The 19,349-nt window shown below is 39.7% G+C and overlaps 2 protein-coding genes across 2 annotated transcripts; both read left to right on the top strand.

Moving 5' to 3' along the window:
• Positions 1-1,609: 1,609 nt before the first annotated feature.
• On the top strand, positions 1,610-10,260 carry LOC121635811 (actin-related protein 3). Its single transcript, XM_041979154.1, has 12 exons — positions 1,610-1,805; positions 2,237-2,292; positions 3,443-3,567; positions 3,650-3,760; positions 4,795-4,890; positions 6,489-6,596; positions 6,679-6,822; positions 7,026-7,199; positions 7,280-7,372; positions 9,255-9,380; positions 9,467-9,550; positions 9,634-10,260. Exons 1-12 carry the CDS (start codon positions 1,762-1,764, stop codon positions 9,727-9,729), a joined length of 1,257 nt encoding a protein of 418 aa, XP_041835088.1. The 5' UTR covers positions 1,610-1,761; the 3' UTR covers positions 9,730-10,260.
• A 463-nt stretch (positions 10,261-10,723) lies between these two features.
• Positions 10,724-15,383, top strand: LOC121635776 (transmembrane protein 182-like). The gene is made up of 5 exons (XM_041979101.1): positions 10,724-11,000; positions 12,679-12,775; positions 12,860-12,982; positions 13,045-13,182; positions 14,603-15,383. The coding sequence occupies exons 1-5, from the start codon at positions 10,836-10,838 to the stop codon at positions 14,869-14,871; spliced, it is 792 nt and encodes a 263-aa protein (XP_041835035.1). The 5' UTR covers positions 10,724-10,835; the 3' UTR covers positions 14,872-15,383.
• Positions 15,384-19,349: the final 3,966 nt, after the last annotated feature.

Genomic DNA, 19,349 nt, shown 5'->3' with positions numbered 1-19,349 from the left:
ACTGCTTTTATTATTGTTTTATATATCCGTTAATTTATGAATGTATTTATTGATTTGTTTTACTCTTGTGTTTTATCCTGTAAGGTGACCTTGAGTGTCAAGAAAGGCGGCAACAAATAAAATGTATTATTATTATTATTATTAATGGAGAATCATTATAAGCATCTCTCCTAGGGATTATCAAGACCTGGTGGCAGGGTTCAGCAAGGTCCAAGCTACTTGCTTGCCACCTCGCCATCCATGGGATTGTGCCATCCATCTCCTGGCGGGTACCTCACCCCCCTGGAGTCAAAACTATCCTATCAACCAGGTGGGACATTAAGCAATGGAGGCTTACATCGAGGAAGCTCTCAAACAGGGATTCATCTGTCTATCCCCCTTTCCTGCAGCCACGGGCATCTTCTTCGTGGCTAAGAAGGGTGGGGACCTTTGACAATGCATTGACTACTGGGGACTTAATAACATCATTGTGAAGGATCACTACCCTCTTCCTCTGGTACCTAGTGCCCCAGACCAGCTACATGGGGTTACCATATTTACTTAGTTGGATCTCCGTAGTGCCTATAACCTAATGTGCATCTGGGAAGGAGATGAGTGGAAGACCACATTCAGCACCCACACTGGCCACTTCGAGTACTGCGTCCTGCCATATGGCTTGGCTAATGCTCCTTCAGTTTTTGTTTTTGTTTTTTTTATCACCGGCTGGCATTTTTAAACATTGTTTCAAACAGCAGTCAGCAAATGCCAGTTATTCTCGGTTACTATTTTTTATTTTAGCTTTATTTCTTAGAGGAAACACATAAAGGAAATTAAAGATGCCAACATGGTGGTGGAAAGTTTTAATGTAAAGCACTGAAGAGTCAAAAGAGGAGAAAAAAAAAACTGTTTACATTCAGGCGAGCATCATCAAGAAATGCTGTTTTATTGCTTTTTTTTTTAAGGTCATTATCCTCTCAGCAAAGGGGAACAGGCTACACCCAGATGCATAAAGCTTTCAGGAGACTTCAGCAGTGTCTTTCTAACCAGGGTCCACATTCATAAAACTGACTAATTTCATGATTTAAGGGTAGAAATGCATGTACACATTCTCTTGTCAAAGTTACTGAAGTCGCTTCTCTTTCGTAAGTCTAAGTTGTTATAAGATAAACTCCCATGCCTTAACCTGATTTTCTACTTCACTGATATATGAAGGAAACAGAGAAAGTTCATTTGTTTTATGTGGTGATTTTATTTTGGTGTCACAAATAGAACAAAAACTGATGTTTTGTTGTTTTTTTTTTGTTTGTTTTTTTTATGAAAAAAGTAATCAGTTCTGTAAATTCAGTACAAAAAGTTGATGAGATTTAACAGAAGTAGTTGGATTACTAACTAAGGCCATAAATAAGAACTGTCTCGCACATCACGTGTATGCCTATAAAATGTACTTTGCTGTGGAGTGTACCTTGATAAGGTCCGATTTTTTTTATTTGGGTGACAGCTCCACGCTTTCGTACTTCCGTACCTTTCTTCTTCAACCTTTAACTTTTTTTTTTTTTTTTTTGTATCGCAATTACAGACTTTGTCCACTCGTGGGCGCTGTTTCTTGTTCAAACCTGCTGACTGCTTGAAAATGAATGCCACGGAACCCGGAAGCGTTCTCGAAGCAGCAGGGATTTTTGTTCATTCAGGCTTCAGCGGTGTAACTCAGTTCCTGATAACACACCCCTCTGGATATCGGACGCCTGATATTTCCTCTTTTACGTTGAATCAAAGAGCGCAAAAATGGCTGGTCGACTACCGGCTTGTGTTGTTGACTGTGGAACAGGGTAAGTACCCCCAATTAGATGCTAGTTAGCGTTAGCCTGTCTTTCATTGACCACATAAGCCGCTGTCAAACTTCCAGCTAACGCCCTACAGTGTTGCTCTTTAGCTTGTAAGCTAGCATTACAGACAACAGTTGTTTACATTTTTAGTATTACACAACCTGTTAATGCCACGGTTGATTGTGCAGATGAGTCTACTACGGTGTTACATGAATTGTTTTAATTTTTTAAAATTCTGTATATATTAGTTCAATGAAGCTTCTAGGTACTAGCGCTAATGTTACTTCCTGGAGACTTCGCAGCACCGAACATACTACATGGTTTATTTTACTGATTTAAAATGACTGTGGGTCGTTGACAGCAAACATTTCAATTATATAAAAGAAAATAAACAAATTTATGTTAATTTATGTTGATATTTTTCTCGTGTTTAGGTACACAAAGCTTGGCTATGCAGGAAACACAGAGCCCCAGTTCATCATGCCTTCATGTGAGTGCACAGAAAAAATACATAAATTAAGTTGTACTGGACTTGTCTCGGCACAAACTACATTTCAATACAGAGACACAAGTAAAGGTCATCATACTAGAAATAAATATTTTAGATAATAGTTATTTTCTCTATAAACTTGCACAATGATGATGTATTCCATGACAATTCTTCCCTTTTTAGGCATCAGACTGACAATTTTAGTTCTTTTTATAGCACAACCTGGAAAAATATACACAAGCAAAGTGACTAAAAAGGCTTGCAACATATTATTAACACATCTTCCCTCAGGGGAAGGAAAAGTAGAGCAGCAGTGGATGTCAAGGAAGCTTTTAATTAAAGACCTCCACTTGCACACTTACATTAGCAAAGATAAAAGGGTCATTTTATGCTAATTTATTTAACCATCAGAGTTCATGACTTAAGTAGGTCTGATTAACTTATATATAGTGTATGCCTACTAATAACATTAGCATAATACTAAATGAAAGAAGCTAATTTGACATGAGTACAGGAACATAAATGAAATATAACATCTCGGTTTGCCTTTTAGTCTCATGTTGTACAAGGCAGATATGAAAAATGCAGTCAGATGATGCTGATTAAAAAACTTTTTCAGTTCTGTGAGATGGTGGTTAATAATGTGGAAGTATATATTTTTCAGTTTAATCCAGCTACTTTCATAGAGATGAATGTAAAAGATTTTGCTGTTAAGATCACTACTATAGATAATCATGATTTATGAGTAATTCTGAATCGTGAAAAGCCAAGCCATGAATTTATAAAATTTTATTTAGCTGAGCTGAAATTAAGTAGCTTTTTCTTTCTTTCTTTTGTCGCTAGAATCAGCTAAAATTTCTGCTAATTAGTTCAGTTTTGAAGATAATTTGTAACTTTTTTTCTTTCTTTTTACTGTTATACAGATTATCATATATTAAATTATTTCTACCTGAATGCAGAACTTGTAGCCATTTAAAGAAAATTATATATCTCTATGAGGTTTCAGTTGAAAATATCAGCTATCTGTAATACCAAAAGCAGTCAAAAGGAAGATTATCTTATTTGTGCACAAAAGGAATCTAGATTTGTCCATGATAAAGCAGTATTAGTTTCCAACTTAACACTCGTCCCTGCTGCTGGTCATCTCCAGGCATTGCAATCAAAGAGTCAGCGAAAGTTGGAGACCAGGCGCAGCGCAGGATGATGAAGGGAGTTGATGATCTGGACTTTTACATTGGAGATGAAGCCATTGACAAACCATCATATGCAACCAAGGTGAATGCACAGGGCACAGACAAGAGCCTGTTCTCTGTTTGACAAGAAGCTGAGTGTTAACACCTTTTGTTTTTCCTCCCAGTGGCCGATCCGTCATGGGATAGTGGAGGACTGGGATCTGATGGAAAGATTTATGGAGCAGATCATCTTCAAGTATCTGCGGGCAGAACCTGAAGATCATTATTTCCTGCTGGTAAGACCTGATGTATACGCAGGGATCCAACTCCAAATTAGGCATATTTGATTTCTTTAATTCAGTAGATGCCTTTTGTTAAAGGTGAATATTACTGCGTAAAAAAACACCTACTCCAATTTATTGATATAATCTCATATTTCCACTGTTTGCTTTATTTGCTTTATTATTGGACTACATTTTTTGGTAAAAAATCTCATGGCTGCAGGAACATATCCCAGACTCTCATTTTTATGCTCTGCTTTAAAAACCATACAAACAGAGACATCAAAGTGAGCAGGAAAAGTAAAAGTGGAGGTATTGCAGTGCTTGTCAACAGATGGATCCATCATGCACATGCCAATGTATAGGAGAGGCTCTGCATCTAGGTTAGCTTTTAGTTTTTGTTTTAATACCTACTCATAAAGTGTTTCCGAGTGATTCTGGTAGCGGTTTATTTCATACGCAATACCTCTGTGGATGCATCCTGTGATGTAACAAGCTGAGTCGTTGCTAAGCTGCTAACACATTCAGGGAAGCAGATTTTAATGTCTCCGTCTCTGCTACACTTCCAACGTTTTTGACAATTTGTCAGCTGCTCCACCGGAGAAGATAAGATGGATTTATTTTATGCTTCTCTGCTCTGCCTCCTGTAGGAAGAGCAGAGCATTATATGAGTCTAACCTCCAACTACAAGCCCATTAAGCTCATTCAGCAGCAACTATTAAAACTTGGTCTAATGATGTTGAAGATTTTCTGTAAGGGTGCTTTGAGGGCCCAAACTGGAATGTCCTCTTTAACAGGTTCAGTTCAGAACAATTTTCAGTGTTAGGCCCTCTTTAAATAGACCACACACCCTTCATGAACCCGCATATTTCCTGCCAAACTTTCACCTTTTCAATATAGGCTTGAGTCAGGAAAAAGTCCCTGTGCTGTGGAAAACATCCTGCCTACAGAGTGTGTTCAGTCAGAGGCTTCTTCAGGTCTGGTGTACCACAAAGGAGCATGAGCTCATTGCTTCCTTTCAGCTTTTGTCTTTTTTTTTTTGTCTTCAGACAGAGCCTCCCCTTAACACACCTGAGAACAGAGAGTACACCGCAGAGATCATGTTCGAGTCCTTCAATGTCCCAGGCCTCTACATTGCTGTTCAGGTGAGTTTACACATCCAGTCAGTCATGCAGTCAATATTTCCTGATCTGACTGGTAGGCTGTGGGTAAAATTAGGTTTAGCTCTTAGACCCAGATTGTAAAGCAGTAAAGGGGAAGTTTCTTATTTTCACTTCTTCTTTTTAGGTTTCACAGCTTCTTTAATTCTTCAGACTTTATTTATATGTGTTCAGTGTCGTCATCAAGCACTAATCCTTTCTAAATATGACCACAAAGTTTATAAGTCATTCGAATTTAGTGCTCGACAGTAAAGCTTTCTCACTTTGCCTGTGGCTGCGATTATTTATTTTAAATAAATAACAACCTCTTCTTAAAGTAAACCAATTTCCCCACATGCTTCAAACAGATCACCATAGTTCATGTCCCCGAAACATTCCCCATCGTCTGCCTAAATGACTACTGCCACATCGCATTGACATCCACCATCAGGAAGTGCTTTGAGCGGCTGGTCAAGACCCACATATGTTCCCTCCTCCCCCAGCCACCGGACCCCTCCCATTTGCTTACCAGCCAAGCAGATCCCCTGATGACCCATCTCGCTGCTGCTGCACTCTGCCCTCTCCCACTATGAGAACACCTATGTGAGAATGCTGTTTGTTGACTACAGCACAGCATTCGATACAATAGTTCCCATTAAGGACATCATGAAGCTCGGGATCCTGGAACTAACGGCCCCAGTTTGTAACTGGATCTTGAAGTTCCTGACAGATAGACCTCAGGTGGTAAAGATAGGCAACGTCTCCTCCTCCACCCTGACTCTGAGCACAGGAGCTCCACAGGGCTGCATTCTCTGCCCCCTCCTCTATGCCCTGATGACCTTTGACTGCGTGGCTACACATAGCTCTTAACGCCATTCTGAAGTTTGACATCACCATCATGAGCCTCATCTCCAATAATGATGAGAATGCTTACAGGGAAGGGTTCTGTGCCCTGGAAACGTGTTGCCAGGACAATAAACTCTCCCTTAACGTCTGCAAAACCAAAGAAATAGTCATAGACTTCAGGAAATGCAGAGTGAGAAGTTCCCGCCCATTATACATCAGGGGATTAGAAGTGGAGATGGCTGCTTGGTGTGCACATCAGTGAGGACCTCACATGGACCACCCACATCACTACAGCTGTCAAAGCTGCCCATAAAAAACTGTTTTCCTGAGGAGACTTAAGATGTTTGGCCTGTCCACCACCACTCTCTGCACCTTCTACAGAAGCACTATTGAGAGTGCCCTGACTGGCTTCATCATCTCCTGGTTCAGCTGCTGCTCTTCTGCTGAAAGAAAGTCCCTCCAGTGGGTGGCAAAGAATGCTGAGCATATCACTGGCTGTAAGCTGCCATCTCTGCAGAGCATCTTTGAGTCCAGGTGCTGCAAAAAAAAGCAGAGAAAATTCTGAGACTCCTTCCTATCCTACACATTTATATCTATTCATGCTCTTTTCTTTTTTTATTGTTTGGAGTTTAGTTTTAGTTTACTCTGAACGCCTGCATTGTCAAAAAATTTTTCATTGTTCAGTACAAACCCTGTTTTGCTGCTGAGCACATGACAATAAACTTCTTGAACTTGAACTTTAAACCCATCTGTGTCAGGCTGTCCTGGCGCTGGCTGCCTCCTGGACATCCAGACAGGTTGGAGAGCGGACGCTGACAGGAACCGTGATTGACAGTGGAGACGGGGTCACGCATGTCATCCCGGTGGTGAGTGTCACTTTCACCTGATTAAAAATTCTTGGCTGCATCCTCGACCGCCACGTTAAACACTGACATGTTCGTCCTCCAGGCTGAAGGCTACGTCATCGGCAGCTGCATTAAGCACATCCCCATCGCTGGGAGAGACATCACTTACTTCACCCAGCAGCTGCTGAGGGAGCGAGAGGTGGGGATACCTCCTGAGCAGTCGCTGGAGACGGCTAAAGCTGTAAAGGTGAGTGTGTCTGAGGGCGGTTTAGAGACAATGCATTTTTCATATTTCACATTTTTCTGTTGTGGAATCTGCAAAAAGATGCCATGAAAGGAAGGGCTTCTGTCATGTATTCATTTAGCCACTAGAGGTCAGTGCAGCGGCATTTGATCATCAGTGGTCGACACACTTGGATTTTAACCACATCGGCTGTGTTTTGTTTTCAGGAGCGGTTCAGTTACGTTTGCCCCGACCTGGTCAAGGAGTTCAACAAGTACGACACAGATGGCTCCAAGTGGCTCAAACAATACACGGGCATCAATGCCATCAGCAAGAAGGAGTTCACCATTGATGTTGGATACGAGCGCTTCCTCGGGCCTGAGATCTTTTTCCACCCAGAGGTACAGAAGCTGCTGCTTGTGTTTTTACTGCTGAGCTTTTCACTGTATCACAAACCCTCAAAGAATTTTCCCTCATCCAGTTTGCCAACCCAGACTTCACCCAGCCGATCTCAGAGGTGGTGGATGAAGTGATCCAGAACTGCCCCATTGATGTCAGGCGTCCACTTTATAAGGTAAAAAAAATACACTTGCCTTCCTCCACTGATGATGGCTCCAGTGCAGTGGAATCTAATATCTGGAGCATGCAGAGTTTAACTTTGGTTATTGCTGTTAAAACCTGACCCATCCAGGGATAGTAGGAAGTAGCATTAGAGGCAAAACCTCTCAAGACTCAACCACACAAAACAAGTACAGTCCAGCGGTGTGAAATGAGGAAGTTGCAATCTAAAAGCAGACTTGATAAACCTAAAGTCCACACCCAGGCATCTGGTATAGTTCAGAAAATGCAGAATCTATTACTAGTAAAACATCATGGCCTGCACAGACAGGTCTCCAAACAGTACAAGGTACCCAGGTATCTGTGTTGGAGGACTGGTGAGACAGAAGACTACACCAAACAAAGTTTAATCGCAATATGACAAAGCCATGGTGGCAAGCCCCTCTAATTAAATGACAGCTGCTCAGATCAGCACATTTATTGCACTATTATAGCAGCAGGGTGCTGGTTATTGGTGTGGTTTCAGCAGGCCTTATCAATCATCAGGTCTGCTGTAGGTGGGAGAGACAAGCAGGAAAAGAAGGCTTTTTGAAGGACAGAGTTGGATATTGCTGATGAAAATTTCAACTCCCTTCATAGGATTGCTAACTGAAACTTTTAGCAATATTTATCAAACTCTACTGTAGAAGCACACGACTGTGTAGCAGCATCTGCACCGGCATTTATGGAATCATAAAAAGAAAACATGTATTTGAAGCTCATCAATTATCATTTAAAGAAGCCTGAGACATTCAAGAACCAACTTCTGTAGACTGAAGTTAAACCAACTTAATCAGTGCAGTGAGCAAAAATATACGTGTTAAGAAAAAGACCTAATATTTCATGAAAAGAACACTGCTCCAGTTATTTACCACAGAAGTGGTAACCATAGTTCATGTCCCCGAAACAGCAAGTCATTTAAGATTTTAAGGTTTCTACCAATAAGAAATCTGTCTGATACAACTAATCACTTGAAGTTATGATGTAGATTTTTGCAGAAGCACAGCATCCACATCATCACAACCACAGTTGAAGGATCTGCTCTTTTTTTAACCTGACTTCTGGCACTTTTCAGGTATCACTCATTGACAATTTTGGCATTTTCACACAGTTCAGAATCTTCATAATAGCTACTTTACAGAATTAAAGAAGTAGGAGTGATAAAGAGTTCTGATGCTGTGGTCCTGAAGTAGCAGCCTGCAACACTGCACACACCCCCTTCTCATCATTGTGGACATCCTTGCACATAATTACAGAGCTTGGAAGTGAAAAAAATCAGAAGAAACAAAAAAAAGTGAATGCAGCATGCTCCCATAGAAACACACTTCTACAACAAAAAAATAATAATATAATAATAATAATAAATTTTATTTCTTGGTGCCTTTCTACACCCAAGGTCACCGTACACAAAAGGAAAAATAAATAAAAGTAAATTAGATAAGAGTTTAAAATAGATTAAAAGACATTGATATAAAAATTACATACCATTCAGTTACATGATTTATAGGGAGCTGGCCAGTTTAAACAGGTGGGTTTAGAATGCAGATGTGAATGATGGAAGAGATTTGATGTTCCGAATCTCGGATGGGAGTGAATGAGATGGTAGAGAGACGGGCCAGGGGAACAGTAAGGTGAACGGACCCCAACCAACTTGAAATTGAAACTTTTTTAAGAGCTGCGAACTAAAAGTTTTGCCATGACTGTCGCACACCTCTGACATAAACATGGAAAATCGAAGTCGGCACAATTCTCTGAGAACTCTACTCGCATTTCTATTTACAGTATTTTCAGTGATAATAAGTTTTACTCCAGCCTACAACATTGTTTGTTGTCTCCATTTTTTTTTTGACATTCTGCAGAATGTTGTGCTCTCCGGCGGCTCCACCATGTTCAGGGACTTTGGCAGACGCCTGCAGAGGGACCTCAAGAGGACTGTGGACGCACGACTGAAAATAAGCGAGGAGCTGAGCGGCGGCAAGTTGAAGGTAAAGCGTAAGGAAAGTAGAACTGGAGTTGGCACGTCTTTTCCTGTATGTCCTCATTGTTGAGTGCACTTGCTCTTTAATTGCAGCCAAAGCCCATTGATGTGCAAGTCATCACTCATCACATGCAGAGGTACGCCGTGTGGTTCGGAGGATCAATGCTGGCATCTACTGTGAGTATTTAAATAATTATTTTTGCTTCGTTTTTCTTCTACGCTTTTCTGATATCACACAATCAAACCCAATGTCTCTGCAGCCGGAGTTCTACCAGGTGTGCCACACCAAGAAGGACTACGAGGAGATCGGGCCGAGCATCTGCCGCCACAACCCCGTGTTCGGAGTCATGTCTTAGGCGTCACCTGATTGCATTCAGCATAGGCCCGAGGGAAGAAAAAAAAACAAAAAAACGAAAAAAGTAAGATGAAAGAACCGCAAGACCTCACATTGCTGCGGAAGTCCCATGAGCCTTTGCAAGGATGCTCCAACAGGCCTGAACAAAGCAACAATGGACCAAACCAGAAGATGGAAGAGCAGCTGTGTCCTCACATATTAGAGGAAATTATTAGAGGTGACTCATCCCAAAGGATCCTCAGATAAAATGTTTACTGCAAGTAGGTTAATAATAGGTGATGAATCTTTTCATTTCTGCGTGCCTCATATATGAACTTGTATATCCTCACAGGGTTGTAATTAATCAACATGAGTCCTGTATAAATGCATCTCTGTGTAAATGGGGTGGGTTCTTTCTATGTGTTATGTAGGAGTTACATTAAATCATGTGTTTGATCATTAAGCCATCAAACAGGTGCAAACATAAAGACATCAGAAATGCTGAAATTCACTCTAATCTTTAAACGATATCACCCTCATTACCTGGAGGAAATAAATGAATAAAGAGTGCTCAGATAACGTTCCCCACGTTGTCTTCTCCTGCAACGTTGTGACTAACTGCTTTCCTTTTTTTTTCTTTTTATTTGTATTAATCGTCTTCTGAACAACCCATCTTGGGAAGAAAATGTGGTTTTAATATATGAACAAGCAATTTGAGTGACTGTTTTTGGACCATCACTGTTGTTGCCTAGATCTCAGTAATACTGGAAAGCCTTGTACTGTACCAAATCTGGATTTCAATGCTGGCATTCCAATAAATGCCAAGGATGTATTTCTACAGTTGTGATGTCTGTTTTTCTTGCTGATTTTTTTGTCAGTATTAAACTCAGGCTGGAAGAAATGCCTTTGCATCTATTCTTACTGCTGCACGGCTATTTTCGTGTGACCGAACCCCCCTTCTTGTAACTGTATCCCTGCAAACATGATGCAAACGTTTATTTTCACTCAACCCTTCATCCACCTGACTGCTCGGCACCTGGAAACATGCAGATTTGAAGCAGTTTATAATTTTTCTACAGCAAATCTAAAAACTGAGAATTGTCTGGTTAAAAGGAGCAGCAGGGTGAGATGTCTCCTCTTGAGAGGCTTAAAGTGCTCCTCTTCTTGGCTTTGTTCTTTGGAGCAACAGGATTTCTGTTTATGCTGCTGTCCTGCGGGACGGAATACTGGCTGCTGGCTGCAGAGTCCTGCGATGAAGGAAGTGGGCTGAGCAAGACAAGAGGCAACTTAAAGGTATTTGAACTGTGCATTTCACTTCCTGGAAACCCATGCAACTTGACTAAAAAATTATATTTAAAAACCTATAGTCAGTTGAACAAATCACACCTTTTTATGCTGTATTTAATAGTTATGCTTCATGGACATGTAGCTAAATAGTTTCAATGTTTACAAAGTAGTTTAGAACACGTGTATTACCACAAAATATGCTATACTTTGTGGAGTATATTTTCTGGCTATATGCTGGAAGCAACCATCTGGGTTTTCCTAAATACTTACAAGTTTTTCCTGCCTTCTTTTCCGTTGATTGAAATGTAATTCTATAGACTTTATTAGGTATGTTCAATGGTTTGCTAACACATAGCTAATCGCTTATCACATGGCAGCAACTCGGTGCATGTAGGCATGTTCAAGATGATCCCATTCTGATGCATCAAACCAGGCAGTGCCTTGGCACACTTTACACCCCCACTTATAGTTTGTGTGGTTTAAACACTACTGTCTACCTGAGAATTAGTGTAAAGCTTTTAAACGTTTTCAAATTTGATCAAATGTGACAAGTTGCTCTATATATTTCATTAAACACCTCAGCCATTAGTCAATAAACAGATTAGAATGGAAAGATAACACAAATGGCATCAGTTTATTTAATTTTAGTCTTTTTTTAAAAATCTCTACATGAAAATCATAATATTCACAGAAAATAATTTAATTTAACTTCCATTTCTTTATTTTAACACATTTCTATTATTTCTCTTCAAATATTAATGAATCATTTTTAATTTTTTTTTTAACTTGCACATTTATGATTTTTCCCTATTTATTTTTTATCAAAAGGTGAGAAAGTTTAAAGACTTTAGTAAAAAAATTCCATAAAAAAAAGTTTTTTTTAAATGGAGCCATTTGCTGGGGAAGTTTCATGATGACAGCAGGGATGCTGCTCATTGTTTTTCCTGGTGATGTAAAGTCCGTCTGGTGGATGCAGCGAGCCATCGTCGTGTCTTAGAATCCGTCACTGCTCTTGTCGATGAGCTTTCCATCTTTGAAGACTCTCCCAGGTTTTTCATGTCTCCACACTTGCTGCTCACTGATGGAGAAACAGTCTTACTGACTTTCCTTCCCAGTCGTCTCTGCCAGCATGCTGTGATATGGAAACCTGAACTCCCCCCTCCTGAGGCTGGAGTTGGATCACAGTGGATCTCTTTAAGGATTTCATCATCTTCTGCAGATGACTCCTGATTTGATGACTGGTCTTCAGAGACTGGCTCAAATTCTGATCTGAGGAAGCACACCTGACATCCATCGGGTGTGCTTTTTTTCTTTTTTTCAGTGTGACATCCAACCTCAACGGCATCCAGAAACGCAGCCACCTTTAAGTCTAAGTTTAATCCAGGGGTGAATAAAAGCACAGTCTTTGGAAAACATTGACTTTATCATCTGAGTTTCAGAGAGGAGGGACCCTACAGCTTGTTATCAGCACTAAAGGACTGCATGTGCCCATCTTTATTAATGCGGAGGCATTTAAAGGTTGTAATGCAAATATATGGCCATCCAGACAATGCCTTTTTTCAGGGAAGGCCTCACTTACATCAGCAAGACAAACTACATTCTTCTAAATCTTAATACGATTAGTTAATGTTGTTGCTAAATTTTCTCACACAAATTTTTCACTTTTTTTTTGTGGATCCTGCAGACTGTGGATAATGTGAGGATGTTCCATGAGGGTCTGTTCTGGCGCTGCTCCTTCCAAGCCGTTTCTAGCGACTTCTCCATCTGGGACCTTTGGATCTGTGAGATCATTCATTATGTGGTTGCTGCAACATAAATGACGCAAAACATTAAAACCTCATAACAACTGCTTTTGTCCCTGTTAGCAAATCAGCCCCTCTCGAAGGTCTGCCAAGCTGCTTTTCTCTTCCCGTTTCCTGTTAATGAGCCAGTGCAGGTGGATCTGCAAGGTTTCCCCTCAGAGCCCTATGAACATCCATCTGCCATTGGTTGGTATTATGTGATGTATTGTAGTGTTATATAAATATAATACTAATCGGGAGTCTCTCAGTTTTTAGGACCTTCTGGAGCATCTTCTTCATCACAGGTGTGATGGCTATCATTATTGGTGGATTCCTTGGCATCTGTGCTGCTCCACTGACCAAACACAAACTCTACAAAGTGGGTGGAGCTCTTCAGCTTTGTGGAGGTAATGACTCAGCATATATACACTCACCAGCCACTTGATTCGTTACCAGATCTGCCTTATTTCTTGGTGGCATTGATCCAACAAGGTTATGGAAACATTCCTGAGATTTTGCTCTGTTTAAACCATGCTCAGTTAGTACTAAGGTGTACCATGAAAATATCCTTCACATCATTACCACCTCACCAGCCTGAGCCATTGATACGAAGCAGGATGGATTCACACCTGTGTGTAAGCCTGTGTGAATTGTGGCCTAGGTTTTTTTGTCCTTAGCTCACAATTTTAAACAATATTTCTCCATTTAACCATTAGATATTCAATATTAAAGTGGCATCATGCCTTTTCTAATATCTAATATTATAATCAGCTTAAATAGCAACAAAGGCAGTAAAATTGTATTTTTCTGGTGATGCTACATTTAAAAAATGTTGTACATCTCTGGTGAAGCATCCGTCAGCTTGGGTGAAGGTTTTAAAAGGATTCTAGTTGCATCAGTTTGCAAAAATTTCTCTGGTTGCACAAAAGTGTTGCTAGTTGATTGAAGCACTTGGCTGAACTATCATCTCTTACACCCCAAAAAACCTTCCTTTCCAGTCAAGAATGCCATTTGGAAAGGTCTTCCAGTACTTCCACGAGATCCAGCTGACCTCAAACATTGCCAACCCCGTCACCCATCATCAGTATGCTGAGACTTAAAACATCCACTCCTCTGCTGTGCCAAACCCTCTGCATAAATATCCAAAACAGAGGAAACTTTGTTTGTGAGCCAACATTTCCTTCTGTGTTTTTTTAGATGTAGGGGATATTGCAAAAATAACAAGGTCCAGATGTGAGTTTTGAAGGCACGCCTTTGTAAAAACTGACAAATCTTTGACAAAAAAAATGGTTAAAATGCAAATACAATCCAGAAATGAAAAGGTAATGTCAGCCATTTTTGGAGCTTTGCAATCGCTGCACAAAGTTCCTTTTTCTTATTTAATACAAACAAAACAGCTTTGAACATCAATAGCTGCTTCATTCTAACTAATAATAGTCTCAATTTATTCTTTCTTCTTTGAGCAGTTAGGATAGGACAGAAAAGATTACCCGCGGAGCCACAATAAAGTCCTGCAGGTTTCCAGCTGTCCCACAGAGCTAGGACAAAAGACTTAATGTGGCATCCTGACAGAACAAGACAAACAGATAAGGCTAAATTAAAGAAGGGAATGGCAGATGTTGTTTATAACGTGTCTGAAAAGAGAGTCTATTCATGACAAAAGAAAAAAAAAAACCTTTTGAGTTCTTTGATTTTCTGATAAAAATCAAGTTTAACTTTTCTGTTACTGTTGGTTCCCATTCTGGTGAGAGTTTTATGAAAAACGGATGCAGATCAGCTTTTTTTTTGTTTGTTTTTCTTTCCTTCTTATGTCTGTGTGCCGATCAGGATTGTGTCTGCTGGCTGTGGTGGTGATGTATCTGATCTGGGTCCAGGTCTTGGATACTCTAGAGCAGTTTGCCCTCTACAAAAGGGTCTCCAGCTGCCCTTCTTTCCAGATCAGCATCCAGCATGGTCCCTCATTCCTCCTGGCTCCAGTGGCCATATTTTTCCACCTGCTGGCCGGCCTTCTGTTTGTCCTTCTGAGTCGAAGTCTAGAGAGGATGAAGTCGGACAGGATGGACAGATTACACGATTCCTCGGCAACTGAGCTGTGAGTTGAGGATCCATCAAGTATCTGGAGAATCTCTCCCTGCTGCTGCAGTCCTGCTAATGTTAGCGCCTACAAACTTTGTGATCAGCAGCTTTGCTTTTTCTGCACCTGGTGCTGTATTGTTCCAAAAAGGCATAAAATTGTCTTTATTAAGTTAAAGTTTCGTTTATAGCCATCGAAGTGACAAAAAAGCCAAGGTTTAGGCACTGCATTAAGCAAGAATCAAAACCCATTTGCTTTTGCTTTGCTCAGTGCAGCCAAAACGTTTGAATTGAAAATCTTTACACCACAGAATTTGTTTCCAAAATCCAAAAGATGTTGATTTGACTTCCAAAAATCTTGCTGTGATTTTCAACTAACAACTAAGGATATTTTTGTGGGATCATTTTAATGTTCTAACAGCTGCTTGAAGGAGCCCATGATGGCTGGATATAGAGACAAGGAGTTAAAGACGACAATAATCTGATGAAGGTCTGAGACCTGAGGATGTTCTTCTTATTTATTTATTAAGTTCTGAAAAGGGGACACACACACACACACACACACACACACACACACACACACACACACACACACACACACACACACACACACACACACACACACACACAGAAATGTATTTCAGTTTAAAATAAATTTTTTTGGGGAGATTACTTAATGAACAACAATAAGTTTACTTAAATAACATCTTATTAAATGTGTGCTTTTGATTCTTTTCTTCTTTGCTGCCTATTAGACAATAATTTCTATTTCAAATCAAATGTGTTTAGACTTTTTGTGTTGTGGTTAGCAGGTCTATTCTTGCACAAATCTCCATCCAGCTTCTCTGTTGCTGTTTGGGGATTTTTTGAGTGGTTTGAGACATTGATTTATTCAAGGCATGCAGAATCAGAGGAGCTGCATCTGATTAGCAGACCGTTTGCTTCCTGATCAGTTTTCATTGAAGTGAAATCTCCCATAAGACTGGGACATGCATATTAGTTAGTTTTCAATGTATTTGAAAGTATTTAAAGACAATTCTGCATGGCCAACAGTCTTTGATGTGGGTATTTTGGATAATATCCCTGGATTTATGTTTAAAAAATAAAAAAACAGATGTTAACATTAAATTCATAATGGATCCTGGTGATTTCTTTGCAAGCAGGCCATACCAATATGTAGACTTTACTTAAAACATGTTTACTTAAAGCATGTTTAGAGGAAAATAGAGGAAAATAGACTTGAGATGAGCACATTATTTTGTGGCTCTGTGATCTAGGAGAAAATGCTGGACATGGAATTGTATGGAAACTATTTTGTACTTCATAATTGAACATAATATAGATGCATATGCACTCAATGTTTCAACTAGAAACCCTTAAAATAAAAAAAAATCTTACAAAAAAAAAAAAAAAGTTTTTCCCCCCAAAAAGACCATCCACATAAAAAAAGAAATATCACTATGCTTGATAAGTTGTGAATCAAAGATCAAAATCAAAACAAAAGAAAGAAAGAAAGAAGAAGAAGAAGAAGAAGAAAACCAATCCAGTAGATATGATAATTGGAGATTTTCTTTCAAATATGGCCTTTACAAATTATATTTTTTTATCTATTTAACAGATCCCATTTTGATTAATACCAGAACTCTCTCACTCTGTCTTTATCATACTGGATGAATTAGTTTTGACAAAAGGGGAGAGAAGGAGCTGGTGTGGACACTGCTGCTGAGTCTGGTTGTAGGATTGAGTAGATTGAGTGTGACCGTGGTTGCGTGTCATTAGGACATCAGGATGAAGCTCTCATATACTGGGTCAAAGGAACGGAGATAATAATAAATTAGACTGTCATAATCCATTTTCTGACAGGATTGACACTTTTATGTATGTGCAAGAAACCAACAGCCACTAGAGGGCAGTGCTGGCTCAGTTTGGATTGTTCGAATTGCAAAACTATTAATTCTCAACGACGTCTGATGACTTTACTTCAGGGTAAAATTTGTAAGTGATAATTAAGTCAAATTTCATCATTTTCTGACAAACAAAACAAAATGATTAATCCTCCTTAAACTTAAATGCAGTTATGATTTTATTAAAAAGAGGGGGGTGTGGAAGCCCAGAATCACACCTTTATAATTGGAAAAGGCAAACAGAAGTGAGACTCTGAAATGATACAGTGATTAAAAAATGGAGGGGAGACATTGCAGAGCAACGAGTATTTCTATACTCTTTCATGTCTTGTGCTCCTTTCCTTATCCATTTCTTTGGCTTTTAATCTCCCCTGCGAACTAGGTGAGTATAATTACACTTGAGCAAGTCACATTTATTTCTCTCGGCCCTTTCTGTGTTTAAAACGTCTCTGTCACCTCCTCTTTCTCACCACCAACAGTCAATATCGCTGAGTTAGTCTTTACTTTCTAATGAACTCGAGGAAATCCAGTCATATCGAGGTGTTTCAGTCTCTGAGGTTGTGGCAGATTCATTACTTGGCCCTGGAGTGTGTCTCTGAGTGTGTGTGTCACACTGGTGGAGCTGTCATCCATGCAACACTTTATTCAGCACCATCAGTACCTCTGTACGCCACATCATCATGGTGGGCTTTTGTCCTCAGTAGATAGAGCTGTCTGCAGCAATTACCACAAGAAATTTAGAGAGGACTATTTTTCTTTTGTTGCTTTTCTAGATAACAGTTTATTTCATAGCCTAATTCCCAACAAAAAATGGTTTAAACAATGTAGGGCTATTTAATTAATCCCAAAAGTGAAAGTCTACATTTGATATTTTATAATTTAATGTAAAAAGTCGGTTATAAAGTCATGAAAACTTTAAGGTTTCATTTTTATTCTGATGCCAAAAGCTACATTTCTCCTGTTTTAGCATTTTGTAAGTTTGAAACGTCCTGTTAGAATTGTGCCATCCTCTTTGGATATTAACTAAAATACCATGACTTCCATTATGAAAATTAGTGGTGCAATTCACTTAATTCCGAATACATGGGATTACGTTGCAATCCAGCTGTCCTCAAAACTCGGAAATCTGAGGGATTTTTGCCAGAAATGACAAAGGGATCTTGTTTTTCTGAACAGCAAACTTATAACTTTCAAAAGACCCCGAGATTCCGGATTTAAAGATGGCTGCACCAGTACTACTTGTACTCCATTGTTGTTTTTATTAAAATTCTTATATTTTGTGTCCGTTATGTTTCTAGTGTAAACAGAAGTAGGTTGTTGTTATTGATTATTACGTTGTTACAGCAGGCTTGTTCGTGAAAAATTGCGTCTTTCTTCTTTACAGTGGTTGCCTACCTGTTGCTGCTAGCACAACATCGCTTGAAGATCATTGCTGCTACTGTGGTCAGAAAACTTCTTTCTGAGTCCTGACAGCCTAGATTCTACTTGTCTCTGCCTCTGTAAAGTGCACCAGGGGAACTTTGTTGCATCCATTGTCATCGCTGCTGCAAAGTTGGAACTCTGTTTAGCATCTTGGCTAGCAGCCATCCGGCTAAAAACAACCTGCAGTGTATTTTATACGTTGCCATTGGTTCCACTATGCTGAGTTTCTCCATCAACCAGCTGAGGAATTTCAACAGTTTTTTCACTCCACCGTACGTTGGAGTGATTAAACAACTTGGACTTCTCTGCCGTTACACTACATCCATTGAAGTTCCAGAAGAAAGTTCCTCTACTTACGGGCAAACACCACCATTCTGGGTCTCTGGTCAGCCACGCAAGCTGTCACTCCTCACACACATCAACATCTCCTACTGGATAGGTAGCTTGGGCGTCTCTATGGCAACACTTCTACAGGAACCAGATGGAAAGTGCGGAGTGGATTTAAGTCTGCTACGTCCTCTGTGAAGACCGTTACTCCATCCCACAGCAAAATTGAACTTTTAAATGCACATTCAATTACATACAAGTCCTGCCTCCTACAGAATAAATGTCTGGATTTTATGTGCCTTGCTGAGACCAGGCACCATCCAGACACCCTTTTCTTTTTGAATGAGAGCTTTCCCCAGGATATAGAAAGACCAAAGTACAGGTCGCGGTGGCGGTCTGTCAGTCATTTACAGCAGCAAGCTAGAGCTATCTCTGCAGCCACTACCTAAACTCTCATCTTTTGAATGTCTTGCATTTAAAAAATAACCAGTCATAATTCCACAAATTTTCTGTTTTCAGAAGAAATTCTATAATGTATAAAAAAAATAAGTAAATAAATAAATTACAGACAAGCAACACAACAAAAACATTCACCTGAAGCTGGTTTTCTCATGTCTTTTAGACCAATCAAAGTTCATCTTCGTCAAGTGTAGCAGTAGTGACAGTACAAGCATAGCCTGCTAAAGCTTGCTAAATGAGTAGTTATTCTCTGCTTAAATGTGAAAATACACCAGAAGAACAAAGCACATGTGGACATAAAGATGGAGAAGTCTTTTCACTATTCTTCTGGAGACAGTTTTAATAAAGGAGTAAAGGAAAAGAAAGGCACATGGACCTCTTTGGTGAGT

This window comes from Melanotaenia boesemani, chromosome 24 (genome assembly GCF_017639745.1).
Source record: "Melanotaenia boesemani isolate fMelBoe1 chromosome 24, fMelBoe1.pri, whole genome shotgun sequence".
NCBI lineage: Eukaryota > Metazoa > Chordata > Actinopteri > Atheriniformes > Melanotaeniidae > Melanotaenia > Melanotaenia boesemani.
This window is presented reverse-complemented; position numbering and strand designations above follow the sequence as displayed.